Source organism: Anser anser, assembly GCF_964211835.1.
Source record: "Anser anser genome assembly, chromosome: 1".
NCBI classification, from domain to species: domain Eukaryota; kingdom Metazoa; phylum Chordata; class Aves; order Anseriformes; family Anatidae; genus Anser; species Anser anser.
Window position 1 is genome coordinate 212,891,229 of NC_139720.1, and position 16,928 is coordinate 212,908,156.

Below are 16,928 nucleotides of genomic sequence, written 5' to 3' on the forward strand. Positions count from 1 at the left end.
CTTCTCCAATAAAGCCCTACAATTTATTTAAGCACATAACCCACAGAAAAGCCCAATTAAAGCAAGTAAAAACTTGCTTGTGACAGAAGTTTTAATATCAAAGAACTCATATGCCTACCAGAAACAATATTACTGCTGATAATCTTGCCTCCCAGCGTAGCCAGTGATTTTGGCACTACCGTAATGATGCTGCCACTTGTGGTTTTCACATACGTTGCAGCCCCTGGAGTTCCAGCCATCCGAGCCCCTATAGAGGGACTAACTGTTGGCCGCGTATATGTTGCTTGAGTTCCTGTTTTGAAGAAAAAACAATAAAGTTTGTTGTTAGAACATGATTCCCCACTAGTATTTATGGGGGAAAATAAGTTAGTCTAAAAGAAAAACACTAGAATTTATTCAGAGAGCTCCTATGCTGAAATTTATCACTACCCTTTACGATCCCACAGGCAGTTTTCAAACCTGCAGAGAAATATTCAAATATATGCCAGCTTTAAAATAGTCTAAGAGTTTCGTAAAATATTATACTGTGTTCTACGACTGCTACATTTTAATTCATATCCTTGTCCCTAAGGTTTTGTTTGTTGTTTTTTTTTTTAAACTGTTCAATAGCTACATAGATTCTACCTGTTGTTTGCCTCTTGCTCTGTCAGATGCTCAAGAATTTTCTGATGAAACTACCAGAATGGATTCCTCTCTCTCTTTACCCATAAGATAAATCATTTAAGAACGCTGACAATGACTGATCTAAATATATCTCTAAGTGAAAAGTGCAATTTAAAACGACAGTGTAATTTTATAGTTTTAGTAGACAGATAAATCCTACCTACTACTTTTCTTACCTACTCCTCAGAATGGAAAGAGATTTGAGTCCACAAAAAAACTTGCTCAAAATAATAGCAGGAATAAATACTTACACTAACACTGCAATTCCACTCTGCTTGTACGTCTGCAGATAACGCTCTACAGACATTAATTGCTACCGATCACACAGTAAAACAACTTGCTTTAATAAGAAAGCTATGTGTTCAAATCCAACTGAGCAGAATACAGGTTTTACCAATTAAATGAACTACAAAACTGCTACAATTTTTATATGGTTGTGGGAAGTATTTCAAGAGGTAAAGTTTAAAAAAGAACGTTAACCGTTAGTTTATGCTACTATTCCCAACTCATGCTAAAAATTCAGCATGCAAATTAATTTGAGTTTTCAGAAAACTAGGATAAAGCTGCCTTGCAATTTTTCCTCATACAAGTTTTATAATCTGCATAGTCTGCATTATTTCTGATCCTCAATCAATAAAACACAAATACAATTAGATCCCCAGAAAAATACTGAGTTTAAAATGCAATTTATAGGCCTTTTTTATAAGTTCACTGCGAGACTATGAGCAAGTCACCTGTCTTATAAACTCCACATATGTAAACTAGGAATGATGATGACCTATCTACTTAAGGCACCTAAAAAAACAGATTAATGTAACTATGTAATATAAGGTGCTACAGAAGTGCAAAGTATTGGTGTAAATTGCAAGAAAATTTCCTTTAAAACAAACCCAATGGGGATGGAATTTTCATGCTTTTGTGAATCAATTTAAAGGGATCATAAGCAAATAGAAGACCACTCAATGCTAAAAATCCTAATCTAGAATAATTATCAAGGTTTGTAAATGCACTGTTGTGCTCACTGTTTATAAGAGAGAAGTGCTTTTTTTTCTTTTTTTACCTTAGTAAAACATGTTTTATTATCTGTATGTCTGGGTTTACCCTCCCTTCCCTTCTCAGAACCATAACTTACCAGTGGGAGTAGTGACCAGTTTAGTTGTCATGATAGTCCCATTACTGCTAACCACCATAATAGGTGAATTGCTACTGCTGGGCAAGGTCGCTGTAACTGGTTTGGGAAGGATTTTACTGGGCTGCACCTGTTGAGTGATTATTTTAACACCTAGGAAAGGAGAAAGGTCACTGTTAAAATACAGGCACGAAAAGTTACTTTCTGAAATGCTTTCTCAGACCAAGCCCTAGTGGGCAAGTAGCCTCACGAGGCTTTTATTCTGAGACCAAATATTCTTGATCCTGAAAAAAATGTGTTTTTTTTTTTTTTTTTAAGATTGCTTTGCAAATAACAAGACAGTCATCATCTTTGCCTTTCATGTGCCTGTTTCAATTCCTAGCTACTCCCACTGAGGCATGGGATTCCATTCCATCACTGATTTGTTTTATTGATCTTTTCTGGATATTGGCTTTTTTTCATGACTCAGAAAGAAGAACACATTTCCCAGGAACCAACAGGTTACAACCAATACCAAATTGGTTGGTATACAGTGAAGCATCTAAAAATGAAATAGTTCTTCAAGTATTTGGCCTGTAAATTTTAATATGCCTTAAAGAGTATAGTTGAATTTCATCTCTATGAAACAAAAAGCTTCCTGCACATTGAGTACTGACGTGCACAAGGAAGCAACTGTGACACTGGTTACAGAAGGTTGCTTTCAGTAAACTATCATCTCTCCTCTTGAATTACTGGTTATCTTGAAGTTGCAAAGGAATTAGGGTGAAAAACTCTGAGTAGAAGCAGCAAGAACAAAGGCTGGGGACACCTCAGTATGGCGAGGATTCTGCTCGCTTTCTCTCAGTTTGTGTAGAGGAGTAGTGTATGTGTGAGATTCACTTCTCAGTTGCAAACCAAGATTCACGTTGTCTTTTCAAAAGTACCTCCAGGCCACTTGCATCTCAAGTGGTGTTTCATGTTGAGATAAATGAAGTCAATTGTGTTGGTCAAATGTCATGAAACACCCAGGCTGAATTAAGCCCATCTAAATGTAGGCATTTATGTTTGTACCCTAATATTTCTAGGTGAACAATTTTGTCCATTCAGGACATGAAACATCTTCCAGAGATATTTGCTTCTTTCTACGTTGACTATAAAAGCAGTACAAAGCAAGTAAGCTCCAAACTTAAGTGCCATAATGAAGCTGGGGAGACCAAAGCCTTTGCACCGTCCAGATAAAACTGGATAAAAAGCAAAGTCTCCATGAAAATCTTTCAGGGAGTAGGTATCAGACAGTATTTCCAAAGATACTTTAACTAAAAAACACTCTGAGCCTAAAACTATAGTAGAAGGCACAGAGTAAAGCTCTTATTGCTCAAATGTTGTCCAGTAACAGGAGGATGGAGGCCTCCTACATTTCTTTATTAGTGAATATTTTTTCCCAGATAATGGTGCTATAATCCAAGAGGAAGTTTATTAAAGGACAGGGGAAGGGTTGCTTGGGTTTTTTTGTTTGTTTTTTTCATTCTATGGCCTGATAATACAAAATAATAAAATGCTGACCACATCACTAATATAAAAATATGGACATAAAAATACTTTGCACTTTTATAGCACTTCTTGCTTTAGAATTTGGTAACTTTGCAAGCATCAGTTCTTACCACATCTCACTAAGAACTGTACTTTACAGCAGAGTAAAGCCAAGGCAGAAAGATTATGCGACTTGCCCAAAGTCAAATGAATGAATCAATGTTATAAAAAGAATCAAGTCCAACTCCCAGTCTCAGATCTAATTGTATTTTTGCTTTGACAAATATCTCAGAAATAGATTTCAATTTCTGGACCCAAGAAAATAATTAAAGCGCAGATTAACTTTTTTTTCCAGTCGATACAGTTGAACAGCTCTTGGATCTTCAGGAAACTGGCGTCTTCAAGTTGCCAACCAAGTTACTTTTCAAGATATTTACATACCTTTAAGTGTCTAAAGATAAAACATTTATTCCTAAAGCATAGTCTGCAATACCTGAGTCAAACAAGAATAATGACAGAACCAAATTCTTCAAGTATTTTTAGCTGAAAACATTAAGACAACCTTTACTATCTATCTGTTTTTGTGTTTAATGCACAATCCAGTACTCAAGCACTTATGCCTTAATGACAGCTCCCCACGTACATTTGCGACAGAATTCAGCCCTGCTTTCTTGAGGTGTGGGGTTAGACCTCATCAATCAGCAATATGAGCGAAGATTAACTCCAACTACCTGATTCCTGCTTGATCTGAATGGTGGGCTTGATGCCAGGTGGCAACTGAGATTGCTGTGGCTGCTGTTGAGCTACAGAAGACTGTGCCAGCTGCTGCTGCTGCTGCTGCTGCTGCTGTTGTTGTTGCTGCTGCTGTTGCTGCTGCTGCTGAGCCTGCTGTATTTGGTGCAGCTGCTGTTTGGGGGACTGCTGATGCTGTTTGGGAAACTGTGCTAAGATCTGTGTTGGATTCCCAACCAAACCTTTTGGGGAAGGTAGTCTTGTAGAGGCAACTTTAATAGCCGATGTAGACACACCTGTAAAAGAGCAAATGGTTTAAGATTGAATAATGTGATATAAAATTACAATTTCTTGTATACTTTTTGCATTTAAACTGCCTTTACTACTGAAAGATACAAATAAATATATATATGGGTTAAAAAAAGCTCCTACTTGTATCAGAAATGCTCTGTACAGACTCAAGGGAGCTTTATGCAGATTTTCAGCGTGACAGTAAAACATGTTATGGCAGCTAATGCAAAGACTCAACAGTCTTAGCCTCCCCTTCCTGCACTTTTATTAGTACGCTTTTTGTAGTACAAATAACTCCACTAATCTTTGCAAAGCCAGACTTTAATCTTCAACATAGCAAAATATTTATAGTGAAAAAAAAAATCAAGACTGCAACAAGCTAGGGAATTAGGGATGACAAATGTCAAATCTATCAATATAAGGGAGTATCCATTAGTGAACACGTCACCATACAAGAATGAATCAAGTAATGGCATGTAATTTAGAAAATTGTGGAACATATTTTTTCTGCTGGTAGGGTAAACAATCTTACAAGTAATAAAGAAAAGCAATAGGATACAAAAACAAGACTCCCAAATACATAAATACTTAGGTCTTGCACTGTTGTCACAACATTTCCAATAAATTTTGTCTTTATCTAAGCTGCATATCCATAAGCACCAAAAAAGACAAAGTCCATGTCTTATACTGGCAAGGGCTTGGTTAAAAACTGTCTAAGTGGAACACTGAAAGAAAATCTTTTACTTCTCCTCTACATTTATAGATGGCAGTGATAGTGCTAACAGTCATAATAAGCTACAATTTTGGCAATCTAAATAAGCAGCCTTCTTCTCACTACATCACCTAAGACAGATTCTCAGTTTTCTTGGTCAGCTGTTTTCATTCACAAATTTCACTTGCTTCACAGGGGAAATGATTATTTATTTGTCACAATGGTTCATCAGTATTTTCTGTAATGACATTGAATCTTTAACTGCATAGGTTACTTTAGAACTGCAGCTGTCTCTTCCAAGATCAAATCCAACTAAAAATCCACACTTCAAATATTATTAAAAGTTCTGTTGTAAGCTTTTGTGCTCTGTAAATTGATGATCTACCTTTCGGACCTAATAAATAAAATAGGGAATGCAGAATACCTCCTGAGCCTGGATTTAATTGCCCAGCTTTTTGTGGAATGGAACAAGAATGGAAAATATGGACCAAGAAAAATTGGTGTGTAACATTTGTCATTTTCAGCCACAGTAAGTGCTGGTCACTGAGGTCCTTTCATTCTTCCACAGCTTCCCAGCCAAACAGTTAGCTAGTGCCTGTACAGTTGAATCAGTCAAGCTAGCACATAGATGGAACTAGAAATCAGAAAACCAGGAATTTTAAATTCGGGCCCACTCAGGTATTAATTTTAAGGACCTGAAATTTAAGATGCTGAGAAAATACACAGATAAAAAAGCGTAAGAACTTCTCTACATTTCAGAATTGTCACCTGGATTGGTTACCACAAGAAGTGTTCTGAAGACTGGGCATGTCAAACACAAATTTCAGTTACTTGGTGTTAATTTTGCATATGTACAGAAATTAGGTATTAAAGGAAGCGATCACCTACAAATGATATTGGAAATACCCATTCTTTGTCCATCAGATAGAGTTCTCAAAAGCCACTTTTTTGTTTGTTTTCTTATGTTTTAATGCCACAAGAATTTTTTTCCCAAACTAAATAAAAAGCTGTGCCACACTATCTCACCAGATTCTCTTTAAGAACTGGATTTGCACATCGGTTGTTGAAGAGGGAAAGAGCCATGTCCAACAAGACCTTTTGTGGAGTACTTTGGATTAGTTTCCTCAGATTTCTTTCACGTCTCCTGTTCTTTACTCAGCACGTGTGAACACAAAGCACATCTCTACGCTGTTCTCAAAGTCTTACTCAGCAGTGAAAGAGTTTTTACACACACAAGAGTTACCGCCATACCTTGTGCTACTGTTGACATAACGACAGATGGCGTTGATGATACTACAGCAGTCACTGCAATAGTACTTGCAGTACAGGAGGGAGTGGAACAGCTACTGCTGCTGCTGCTACTGACCAAAGAAGACTGAGAAGCAGTTATAACCACCGGTTGCTTCTGAGTAGTCGAGGCAATGACTGACGTCGGGACAAGTTTCGTAACCGCTGCATAGTTGTGGGACTTGGACAGGATGTTGGGTACAAAAGTTGAGCTTGGAGAGGTGGTTACTATTATCACCTGAAAGGAGAAAAAACAACAACAAGAAATTCATTTGTTCTTTGCACTTGTTTCAAAGCATAAAACTGCAGCAACATATTAGTATATGAGTGTTTAGTTTTACGGATATATGTTTTTCAAGACCATTTGAGACTGGCAAACACATTTGCTGGCAATAAAAAAATTCCCTTGGTTTGAAAAAACGCTAATAAAATATTTCCATAAAATTACAAGTCTTTTTGAAAAAAAAATCACAATTGCTATTAAAGTAGAATTATCTTACATTCGAAGACAAACAGACAGAAATGAACTGCTTGGATTCATTTAACTGGGCCAGGTAGTCTGAAGCCCATTTTGAAAACAAAACCAACAGCAACACAGCAGGGATTTCAAGCAAGTTTTAAACACCATTCTCCCAAACCTTGCACTTATATCAAGAAATGGCAATGAAGAGAATTAAGAGATGTCTTTTTCTCTTTAACAAACAGTTGCTGAGTCAGTAATGGGAAATATTTTGGATCCATAATGCTGTAAACAACAATATTTCATCACTGAAAAGCCTGGTTTAGTTTCAGAAACAATTTCTGCTTTAATTAGTGCTCTAAGTAACAGAAATTCTTTCGTATCTGTCTGAGAAACATTTGTCTGAAGACAATAAAAGTTACTCCTAGTGCGAGTTACAATTCCAACCCCATGAATCTGATCTGACATTGAAACACATAGAATCCATTATAACATTGGAACAAGTCTGCTCTTACGCAACTGACCTAGAAAGCTAACCATTTCCTACATTTTTAATACAGGGACTGCTTATGTAAGGAGGTTTGCTTTATTCTGTTTACCCGTACCTCCTTGTACTTACAGACACAGTTAAGATAGAAAGACACTGGACAGAAATGCAGCACATTCAGTTTACCACGCAAAAACTTCAAGAAATGGTTTCAATAACGCAATTATCCCAATAGAAGTGTCATTTAGTAAAATCCTAGAACTTCAAAACCTATTCATGATTCCACATAACAAAATCAAATAGAAAAAAAAGGTTACATAAGGAAGAAAGAAAAGCTTGGTCAGCTCAAATTGAAAATCTTACACTACTACCCCAGGAATACTGAAACACTGCCTGACACAGAAAAAGAAATAATGTGATAATGGGACCAGAAATAGACTTAAGTGATAAACCAAAGAGGAAGAGATTAAGAGTTTAAATTTTGTTTAAAAAAGTTAAATTAAAAAAAAAAAGAACCACATGGATAGAATAAAAGCAGCAAATTTCACCCCCATGGTTGCCTCTGGCTCCCCTTTCTCCCTGCTGTGCCTAGTTTTATGGCCCCTGCTACTTAGCTAAGCCTTTCGCATCTCAGTCTGAGGAAAACCAAAACTTTATTACCTCCATGAGTAACAGCAGGCTGACCACACCTCACCACTGCCTGAAGAACAAGATTTCCATATCTGCTGCTCTACCACTTTATTGCTTTCTCCTGGAAGAACGTTTCTGCTGTGTCACTCTTCTTTTTGCCTTCTGCCTAACCTCGATTTAATCAAAACACTTCCGAAATTGCTCTTAGGCTATGGCCAAACACACAAGCTGAGCACTGCACAGCTCCAATCTGGCACTAATCCTGCAGATGAAAAGATCCTATGATGTGCCTCTGGAGTTTCATGCTGTTTCTTAAATGGTCCCTTAACACTAGAAATACTTCCCAAGTTCTTGAATTTTTGGGCCAGCTCCATTCCACCTAGGATAAGCGATTGAGGAATACAAAGGACAAGCTGCAGTTAACAAAGGCAAGAGTTAACCTTCCTACAAAACTCTCAATGCGACAGGACAACTTCAGCATCTCCCCGAAGTACAGACACGCAGGATGCCTCTGGGCATAATCACAGCTCCTGAACAGCTTTGTTCTTCATTCAAAGCCAGAGATAAACCACCCAGTCCGAAATTATCGCTTAATAACACTTTGTTTAATCATGTAAGGAGAAAAGCTTGTAAAGTGTTATATATTCAACACTGATTGCTGTCCTGTGACTAAGAAGGTTGGGATCTGTATGTTCTGTTGCTGTCATTTTTAGAGAAGAAATAGAATAAAGATTAGTGATCTTCACGTGTGAACATATCCAGAAAGCAGAATTTTCTGATGAAAAATTTACAAACAGTAAAGCTCAAGTCACAACAAAGACATTTTTGAAATACTATTTTCAAGTCAAAAAATTAAAAGTAAACTAGTCACTGGTACCAAAATTGCATGACATCTTTCCACATTAAAAAGACTGACTAGTGTCTTAACAGCAAGTTGCCTGTTCTGTTGTTGTTGATTTTAACTGTTAAATTAAAAATTAAAAAATTAAAAAAGAAAAATCAATTCCTTACATACACTGAGGTTCGTCCCACCAGCTCTATTTTGAGAAATATCAAAACCTAGTTTGTGGAGAAACAAACACACTACATGGCCAGAAGCTTCAATTACTTGTTTCCTTCTGAGTCCTAGACAGAGGACTTTAATTTTAGGAGAATCCAGAAATTGGAGCTGTGACATTATTAGTTGTTACGACAAATCTTCCTCCAACCTACTGAGATGTCAAAACAATTCTGAAAGCTGGCATGCAGAAGCTAAGGATTTCATTCACATCCAAGATCTTCACTCATACCCAACTGCACTTCTTTAAAATAGTACGTTTCCAATTTGAGTCTAACAAGTCTGTCATTTAATTTGAAACTCCTAAGAGGGATCTCTCTCACCAAAATTATCCAGTGACGTATTTTACCATACCCAAACACAACGAAAGAGGGCAGTGTGACAAGCTCAGACAAGCGCTGTTATGGCTCCCTAATGAAACAAACGATTTTCCTATCAGCAGATTAGCAAGAGAGTCAAATAATACTACACAAACCAAAACCTAAAATCTCCATGTCGGAACAAGCAGAGGCACAACTGCAGAAGACCCTATCAACAGTCCGTTCTCTTCCTTTTACAGCTTTAGCACCCTCCACCTTTAACTACCACAATATACAACATGCATATTTAATGCAATACTACAGACATTTAAGGCAAAAAAAAATCTTCTTGCACAGAAGATGAGCCTAAGAAGAGCACCAGGACAGACATGTTAAACTCTAACCTAGCTGTGTGTTTGCTGCAGTGAATACAGGACATTTTATCTGATGATGTATACTCCCTGACAAATTTCTATGCATGTCTTCTGAGATGACTTTTGATTAAGGACGCTGTTAAAGCACGGTGAATCAAATGAAAACAAAGAGCTCCGAAGTGGGAAGAGGCCAGAAAGCAAGCTCTTTGTTCCACAGTACTTCAGGTAAATCCTCTCCTTGTTTTTAAAGTTTCCAAAATCAGGACATGGGAACTCTGCTAATCCAAACAGAGCCATAAAACAATTAACAAGACTAATAGAACAAATAGTGTGTGAAGGTTTGAGCTCAAGACTCAAACTCTCACGGTTGGAAAAAAATGCTTGTTAGCAGCCAGCCTACAATCAGTCTGTCGGTATCAACGCCAAATTCATTTTTTTTCCTCTCCCAAGTCTGCCTTAATTAATAACTGCCCCAAGAATTAACTTGGTCTGAAGCATTAATCTTTTTTAAACCTCAAGGACAAAAAAGCAGAGACATCTGAAGTGCATTGTAAAGCATGGGAAAACAGCCATGCCATAGATCAGGCACATAAAATCCGAGTCCAGTACAAAATTTCGCTATGGAAAACCTCTTCCACACACTGTACTCTGCATTCTCATGAAGCCTGGGCACACTGAGCTCATGAAATTGCTTTTGACCACAACAATACTGTTAATGTAGAATGAGAAATGGCACACTAGAACTGAAAGGAAAATAAAGCCCACCCCCTGTCTTTGATCAGCTCCAAGAATAAGCCTTACAGACCCCCAGAAAGTAGTCTCTAGACAAAAGGAATGACAAGGGAAAGTCCATGCCACCTCTCCTGGAATTCTACTGCTGCAAAGAATAATTATAAATAAGGAAAATAGAAATAAGAAAGATTACCTTTGACCAATAGTTGTTACCATCTGAAGGCTGTTCAGTGGCCTATGTGATCCAGTTCTCAGTGGACTAGTGTCCATATCACAAAACCCAACACCACAAATGGTACTAACTGGCAACCTTGTTGGCAGTCTCACCAGAGAGGCCAAGAATTGAATGAGCATGGAGACTGAATCCCCTCTCATCCCTAGAAGTGGTCCCTTCAGGTCAGGGTTGAGGCACATTGGTGGGGCAGTCTGGGGGAAGCTTGCACTCCCGCTGCCTGTGCTGTACCTGTTCTGTGGATAAAAAGAGGGCTTCAGTCTCCACGGCTGTCAATCCAGGTCCCTTCACACACAGGTGAACTAAATTCATACAAGAGTTCGGTTTTCTCTTTGTTCTTTTTAAAGAGGGATTACCTTATCCCCAGCGCAATCCTTAAAAAAACAGCTAGACAGTTCACAGAAAGGAAGAGTCAAACATCACATCTTATTCATTGATAAAACCAGAATAAAGGAACATTTGGCAGCTTCCCCCACATACCTTCTGTGTTGTCGTGTTTGTTGTCTGTGTTGAGGGCTTAGTGAAGGTTATTTTCACAGGCGACATGTGCGGTGGTAAGGAGTTGGCAATGCTCTGCATTATATTACTCATCTTGGGGCTGCCACTTACAGGCACTGTGATAGTTTTAGTGACAGGAGTCACTGCCTTCGGGACTTCTTTCAGGAGAACAGGGGAAGAACTAGAAGAATTAGTTCGCCGTCTTTTGCGGGGCTTTTCATCATCATCTGAGCAGCTGACACCTGGAAGAGAAGTGCTTTGCTAAATTATATTTTGCCCATCTGTAGCTCCCAGTGCTTTCTAAAACACTTCAGACTTGCTGAGTCTTGCACACACTTTCAAGTAAGAGAAAAAGAAATATAAATTACATCTTATGGTCACAACTAACCCGTAACACACCGCAGATGGTCTTAGTCCTTAATATAGACCACACTTACAGTGCCAGAAAGCAAAGAATCAACCCCTCAGAACGCGAGCTAGTCAGCCACTGGGTTACTGTCTTCTTTTTAAGATTAAAAGAACACAAGAGCCAGTATACGAGTTTCATTCTGTCTCCAGAAGTTTGTCTAATGAGACTGTACACACACAGCATTTGGCATAACGTCATGCCTGTTTCAGTTTAAAGCTTCACCCTACCTTGAAGTTATTGATTACGTTTTACTGGACAACTAAAGTTTATCCTCCTGCAGTTTTCTCTGATTTCAACCTTTGCACCTACTTCCATGCCGTGCTTATTATTACAGTAACCTTCTTTTCACCTCAACACAGCATCTAATTTTTTTTTTCATAACATACAACTGTGAAGGTCAAACCTCACTTTATAAGCTTCTGCTTTGTTTGGTGCATTGTGTGGAGCAGTAAAACATCACCTAACATGCAATCACGGAAAACAAGACAAGCCTGGCCTCAAAGTAGTTCATTCATCCCCACAATCACCTACTGCACATGTAGAAACAAATCTGTTGTAACATTCCGCTGAGCAACACACACCTCTTTAGACAGCACGATCTAGGGATCTTAAACTCATATGAAACTTTCCTAAGTAGGCAAGGGGTTCATAAATTGGTATGCATTAGAGAAAGACACGGTTTAACTACCTTGAAAATCTCCTACAGTTATTAGGTAGCATTTATGATTATCATCACCCAGGGATAAACAATTAAAAAAACACAGAACTGCAGGAAGGACTCAGTCCCCCCTATACAGAACAAGACTGAAGACTTTGTTTTGTATGCCTGTGGCTTACAGACAGAAAATGCTGCCGTGGTAAAAAGCAGTCTTGCTGGTAACCCAAGCAAACTTGGTTGGCAGTCAACTTCTAATTAGGGTCAGGATCTAATTACGGTCAATCTCTAATTAAAATAACTAAATATGCTGGCATTCAGAAAGTAAAAATGCAGGAATTAATGCGGACAAGAAAATGCCTAGCGGCACAGCACGTGAAAAATTAAAGTTTCAAAACATGGCATTCTGTATTAGACTATGAACAGCTCATCTGCAGGTACGCTTCTGAGGCTGAAGGTTGTATCATGAAACTGAACTACAGAAGAGAAGCCAAGGCTCTACTTTGAGCTTGCTTTCAGCTTCAAAAAATAGTTTTAGCGCACTGTAGCAGTATGGATTAAGTGCAGACGAGTTAAAGCTCTAATCAACAGTTTCCTTTATGGGGCTAAACAAGCTTAGAGGCAATCCCCATCCACAAAGCAGAGACTCAGCTGCAGGACTAAGGTGTATTAAGGACAGGCTCCAAGTCTACTGTGAGTGCACTTGGTAAACTTGTAACCACACGGCCACTGATGGCATTGAAAACGTGCAGGAGCTTCAGCATCCGAGTATCCACCTGAATTAGGAATCCACATGCAGCTTGGCTGTTACTTCGGTGGGTTACAAAGAAATACTGAAGGTAAGAAGTATTTGTACGCATCCTCTCCCACAAAACAGGAGAAGCAGCAAATTAAGCTAGCTGAATATTTATCTTTTGTTCTTAGGTACAGCTCGTTTCATTCCTTGTTTTCACTGCTGGGGTTTTGTAAGGATGTTATTCCTGTAATTTCATGGCAGAAATTGTCCTTGAGCCAAATATTCCACAGGCACTTAGCTAAAAAGGTAACAGAGCTGGGCTGTAGCTCACACTGGGCAGGCAAGGAAGCAGAGGCACGGAGGGGTTAATGGCTCAATCAGACTGTGACATGAATGAGGTCAGACAACAACCCTAACCCTAACTCAGGCCTCCTGAGTTTGCTCTTAACCAAATTGGTTAAAATGCGACTGGTAACAACACGCTCTGAAAGATGCACAATTATGTTAAAAAAATAGAATAAAGCACTTCAAGTGTGTGCATGTGTGTGGGGAGGAAATCTAGGAATGGATGGAATAAAAATGAGAACCTTTCATCCCTCTATTGTGCGTCTAGACTGGTTTTATACTCATTACCATGTAATCATTCAATAGAAGTCTAAATTAAATTTTTAAGAGGTTAAGAACATTTTCCCCAGAATCTTCAAACTAAAGCCAAATGATTAGTGCAATAAATCAGAAAAATGAAAAATCTTACTGTAATGGCTTCTGTGGGTTGATACAGCCGACACAGATGATGGTTTGCAGTTAACATTGGGTTTATGTGCAATTTGACACTCCTGGCTAGCTAGAAGTTTATACAAACATGCACATACAGCACTAAGATTAATATTTATAATTTTAAATATTAACTGTCCTCAACATCAACAAAAATAGCAAATAGCACTTCTGATCAACTTCACTATTAATCTCTTTTTCTTTTATCATTTCCATTTTAATAGGCACCAAAATTCAAATAATGACAGGATAATACATTTTTAATTATTAGATAAAACTATCTTGGATGAGCTGAACATATTTATGAGGACTTAATCTGCTTTTGGAACTAGCTGATTTATTAGACAAGAAATTAAAAAAATAAATCAAACAACACAATGTGAAGGAAGACTGATTCTAAACGTTACACCCTGGGTTTCCAAACCCAGTAAATAAAAAGATATGCGAAGATGAGTATCTGATGGGATTTCATATCTAATGGGATTTTCATAATTGCCTAGGTATGCAAACTTCACTAAAATCCGATCCCAAATAAATCACAGAGTGACTTGACTTATAAATATTGTAATTTGCTCAAACACAACACAGAAATCTCTGTATTCTCTCAAGCTTCTAGCTGCATACAGTATGCAAAGAGCCAAATCCTTAACCAGCACAAGGCTAGATTTGGTCACCTGGGGAACAGCCCAATACCTGAATCTCTAATTAAAATAAGGGCACGCATATTTTCCAAACTACTGCGTTCTGAAAAAGTCTAGGTCAACTGTGAAAAGGGGAAGGAGGGACCTTTACTAACTCAACTAAGTGACCACCATGCATTACTTAAGCAGGAGAGGGAAGAAGGGAGTCCTCTGAAGAACATGCAGTGTCACCTTGGAGACAACTTCTGACCAAACTGCATTAGAAATCCACTGAAATATAGCAATGCCTGTATTTCACCTTCAAAACACTTTCCAGTCTTGCTGTCCTTGCCATTACTGCTTCCTGCAACATTTTACAGTCAGTGGATTTATCCTGAACACAATTTCTCTGAGAAAGGGAACCAATTTATTCAGTCTTTAGACTGAACGAAGGCATAAAGGCATTAAATGACTTGCCCAAGGCCAGAGTGTCTAACTTGCTCCATGCTTCAGCCACAAGGTTGTCCTTTTCTTTCCCTTTTGTTAATCAGTTACTAGCATCACTTACTTTTGACGTAAAGAGTACTTCCACTTGGCAAGGCGACTACATTGGAGGCTGGACTGGCGGGTCTGGGGGACTTCACTGTTGCTACACTGCCACTTGGAACAGGGGTAGATGTTGGGGTTGAAGTGGTACTTGTGTAGGAATAGCAAACCACCACTGAAGAGGAGAAAAGACACCTTCCATATAACTGAAGTGCAGGATCCTGTAATTCTATCACTAGCTTAGCAACTGAAACGGAAGCCAAAGACTTATTGGGTCATTATCCACATTTTTGCCTCTGCAATCCTGTTACTGTTGAAAAATCCCAGGTTTGACCTAAGCATGGCCATGCAATTAACTGCCTTCGGAGGTAGAAATCTAACCTCCTCTCCTCCCATGCCCAGAAATTTGTGCTGCCAATTCTATGGTACGTTTTCTTCTTTTTCTTTACCATAATCAGATGTTTTACATTCCAGCTTATTTTAAATTTTAGTATTAATTCAATATTTGATCTTTGCTTTTCTATAAATGACCTACAATCTAGACTGTTAACTGATAGAAAATAGTTTGTGCCTCTTCTTCAACTGATGTACCATTAAGGAACCAAAACATCCCTTCAATAATGAACAAGTAATGGTTTTGGTAATGGGCTTAAAAAAAAAAGTTGCTTGCATGTAATAGTACAGTGGTCCAACAGTTCTCAGAAAAACAGAAAAAAAGCAGCCTATTTCAAGAAGTGTTACACATTCTCTAGTTGCTTTCAAGCCCATCCAGCCAAGTCAGATGGAATGTGTACTAACATTATTTAAAAGGCACAGGGAAAAGCGGAAATCAATCTTTTAACTTGGTCCATTTAAAAAAAAAAAAGAAAATCAACAAAATTTTCTTGACTTTCACCAAGACCTACAGATATCTACACCTACCTTCTTAAAATGAAATGTTCTGAACTATTTTTCACCACTTACAGAACTTTACAAAACCTTAAACCATCAATCTAAGGCTTTATACTTTACAGAGCTTAACAAGTTAACCAGTGAATTTCCTCCCCAGTTTGTGGCATTTTTTTAAAATTCCGGTAGCGTGCATTCCAGGAACTAAAACAAAGCTGTCAGATTTACACTGCAGATGCTACAAAGGTATATTTAAAAGAAAAAATCATATTTCTACAAATATTGTGCAATAAAAAAGATACATGTTTTTCTTCAACATCTAACACTAAAAAAACAATTTATACTGTGACATTGTTTTTATATTCCCATAGTTTGTGGCAGAATCTCCGCATTCTCTCACCTTCTTTGTTTCCAGTTTCTGCAGGAACTGGAAGAGATGCGTTGTGCTGAACAGCTGCATTGGCAACAGCATTGGCTGTAACAGTAAAAGCTGTTTGCGGAACGAGTCGTGGCATCAGCGGCACCAGTCGACGACCTTCTATAGACCATTCCGAAGAGCTGTTTGGTCCAGACATACTGAACAGAAACGCACATTCTTTAAGTATTCTGCTGACCTTCCAAAACGCTCAGTACTCTTATTTAACTTCCTTTTGCAACAGTGAAAATTTAAAAGGCTGTTGCTAAAGACATACCAGAGAAATCACCTAAAACCTTCTTCATTTCTTGAAAGCCCTTACACATTTTTCCCAATTTATGTCAAAATCCTCCCATAGCAAACCTAAGGGTTGCTGCTTCTTTTAATGTTATGTTTTACAAAGCCCTTAATGGGCCAGAGATCTGTGGATGTCACGTTCAAAAACCCCCCAACAGATTATCTACTATTCAGGTAGAATTAATATACTCTCTATTTCTGGACAACAGCAATACCTAGACATCCAATAGATTTCATAAAATTTTACGCAAACTGATCACATTACAGGAGAAAACCCGCAGCTTCTAATGCAAATCTTATTTTACCTCAGCAGAATTTTCTCAGACTTATTAACGTAGTCCCAAAGTAAAAGGACATGAAATGACTTAGGTACCTGTGCATCTTCCTCAACAGAAACCAACCTGCTGCTCTCATTTTCTCTTAACCTTAGTACTTACACACAAACTAGAATGCTTCCCAAAAGCGCTGTTCTTGTCTAGATAGAGAGGTGTTTGTT

General features: G+C 38.1%; 1 protein-coding gene across 11 annotated transcripts in view; it reads right to left on the reverse strand.

Annotated features, from left to right (window-relative positions):
- EMSY (EMSY transcriptional repressor, BRCA2 interacting) overlaps nt 1-16,928 on the reverse strand; it is a 38,697-nt gene that overhangs the window by 14,642 nt on the left and 7,127 nt on the right. For 7 of the 11 annotated variants that reach the window (XM_083820941.1, XM_083820938.1, XM_083820935.1 and 4 more), the window contains exons 5-11: nt 16,121-16,296; nt 14,855-15,007; nt 11,075-11,334; nt 6,288-6,561; nt 4,033-4,329; nt 1,796-1,945; nt 119-292 (exon numbers count right to left, since the gene is read on the reverse strand). In XM_083820941.1, coding sequence (XP_083677067.1) covers nt 119-292; nt 1,796-1,945; nt 4,033-4,329; nt 6,288-6,561; nt 11,075-11,334; nt 14,855-15,007; nt 16,121-16,296 — 1,484 coding nt within the window. The remainder of the gene's footprint in view (nt 1-118; nt 293-1,795; nt 1,946-4,032; nt 4,330-6,287; nt 6,562-11,074; nt 11,335-14,854; nt 15,008-16,120; nt 16,297-16,928) is intronic. The other 4 variants (XM_083820942.1, XM_083820934.1, XM_083820940.1 and 1 more) reach the window with 2 other exon arrangements.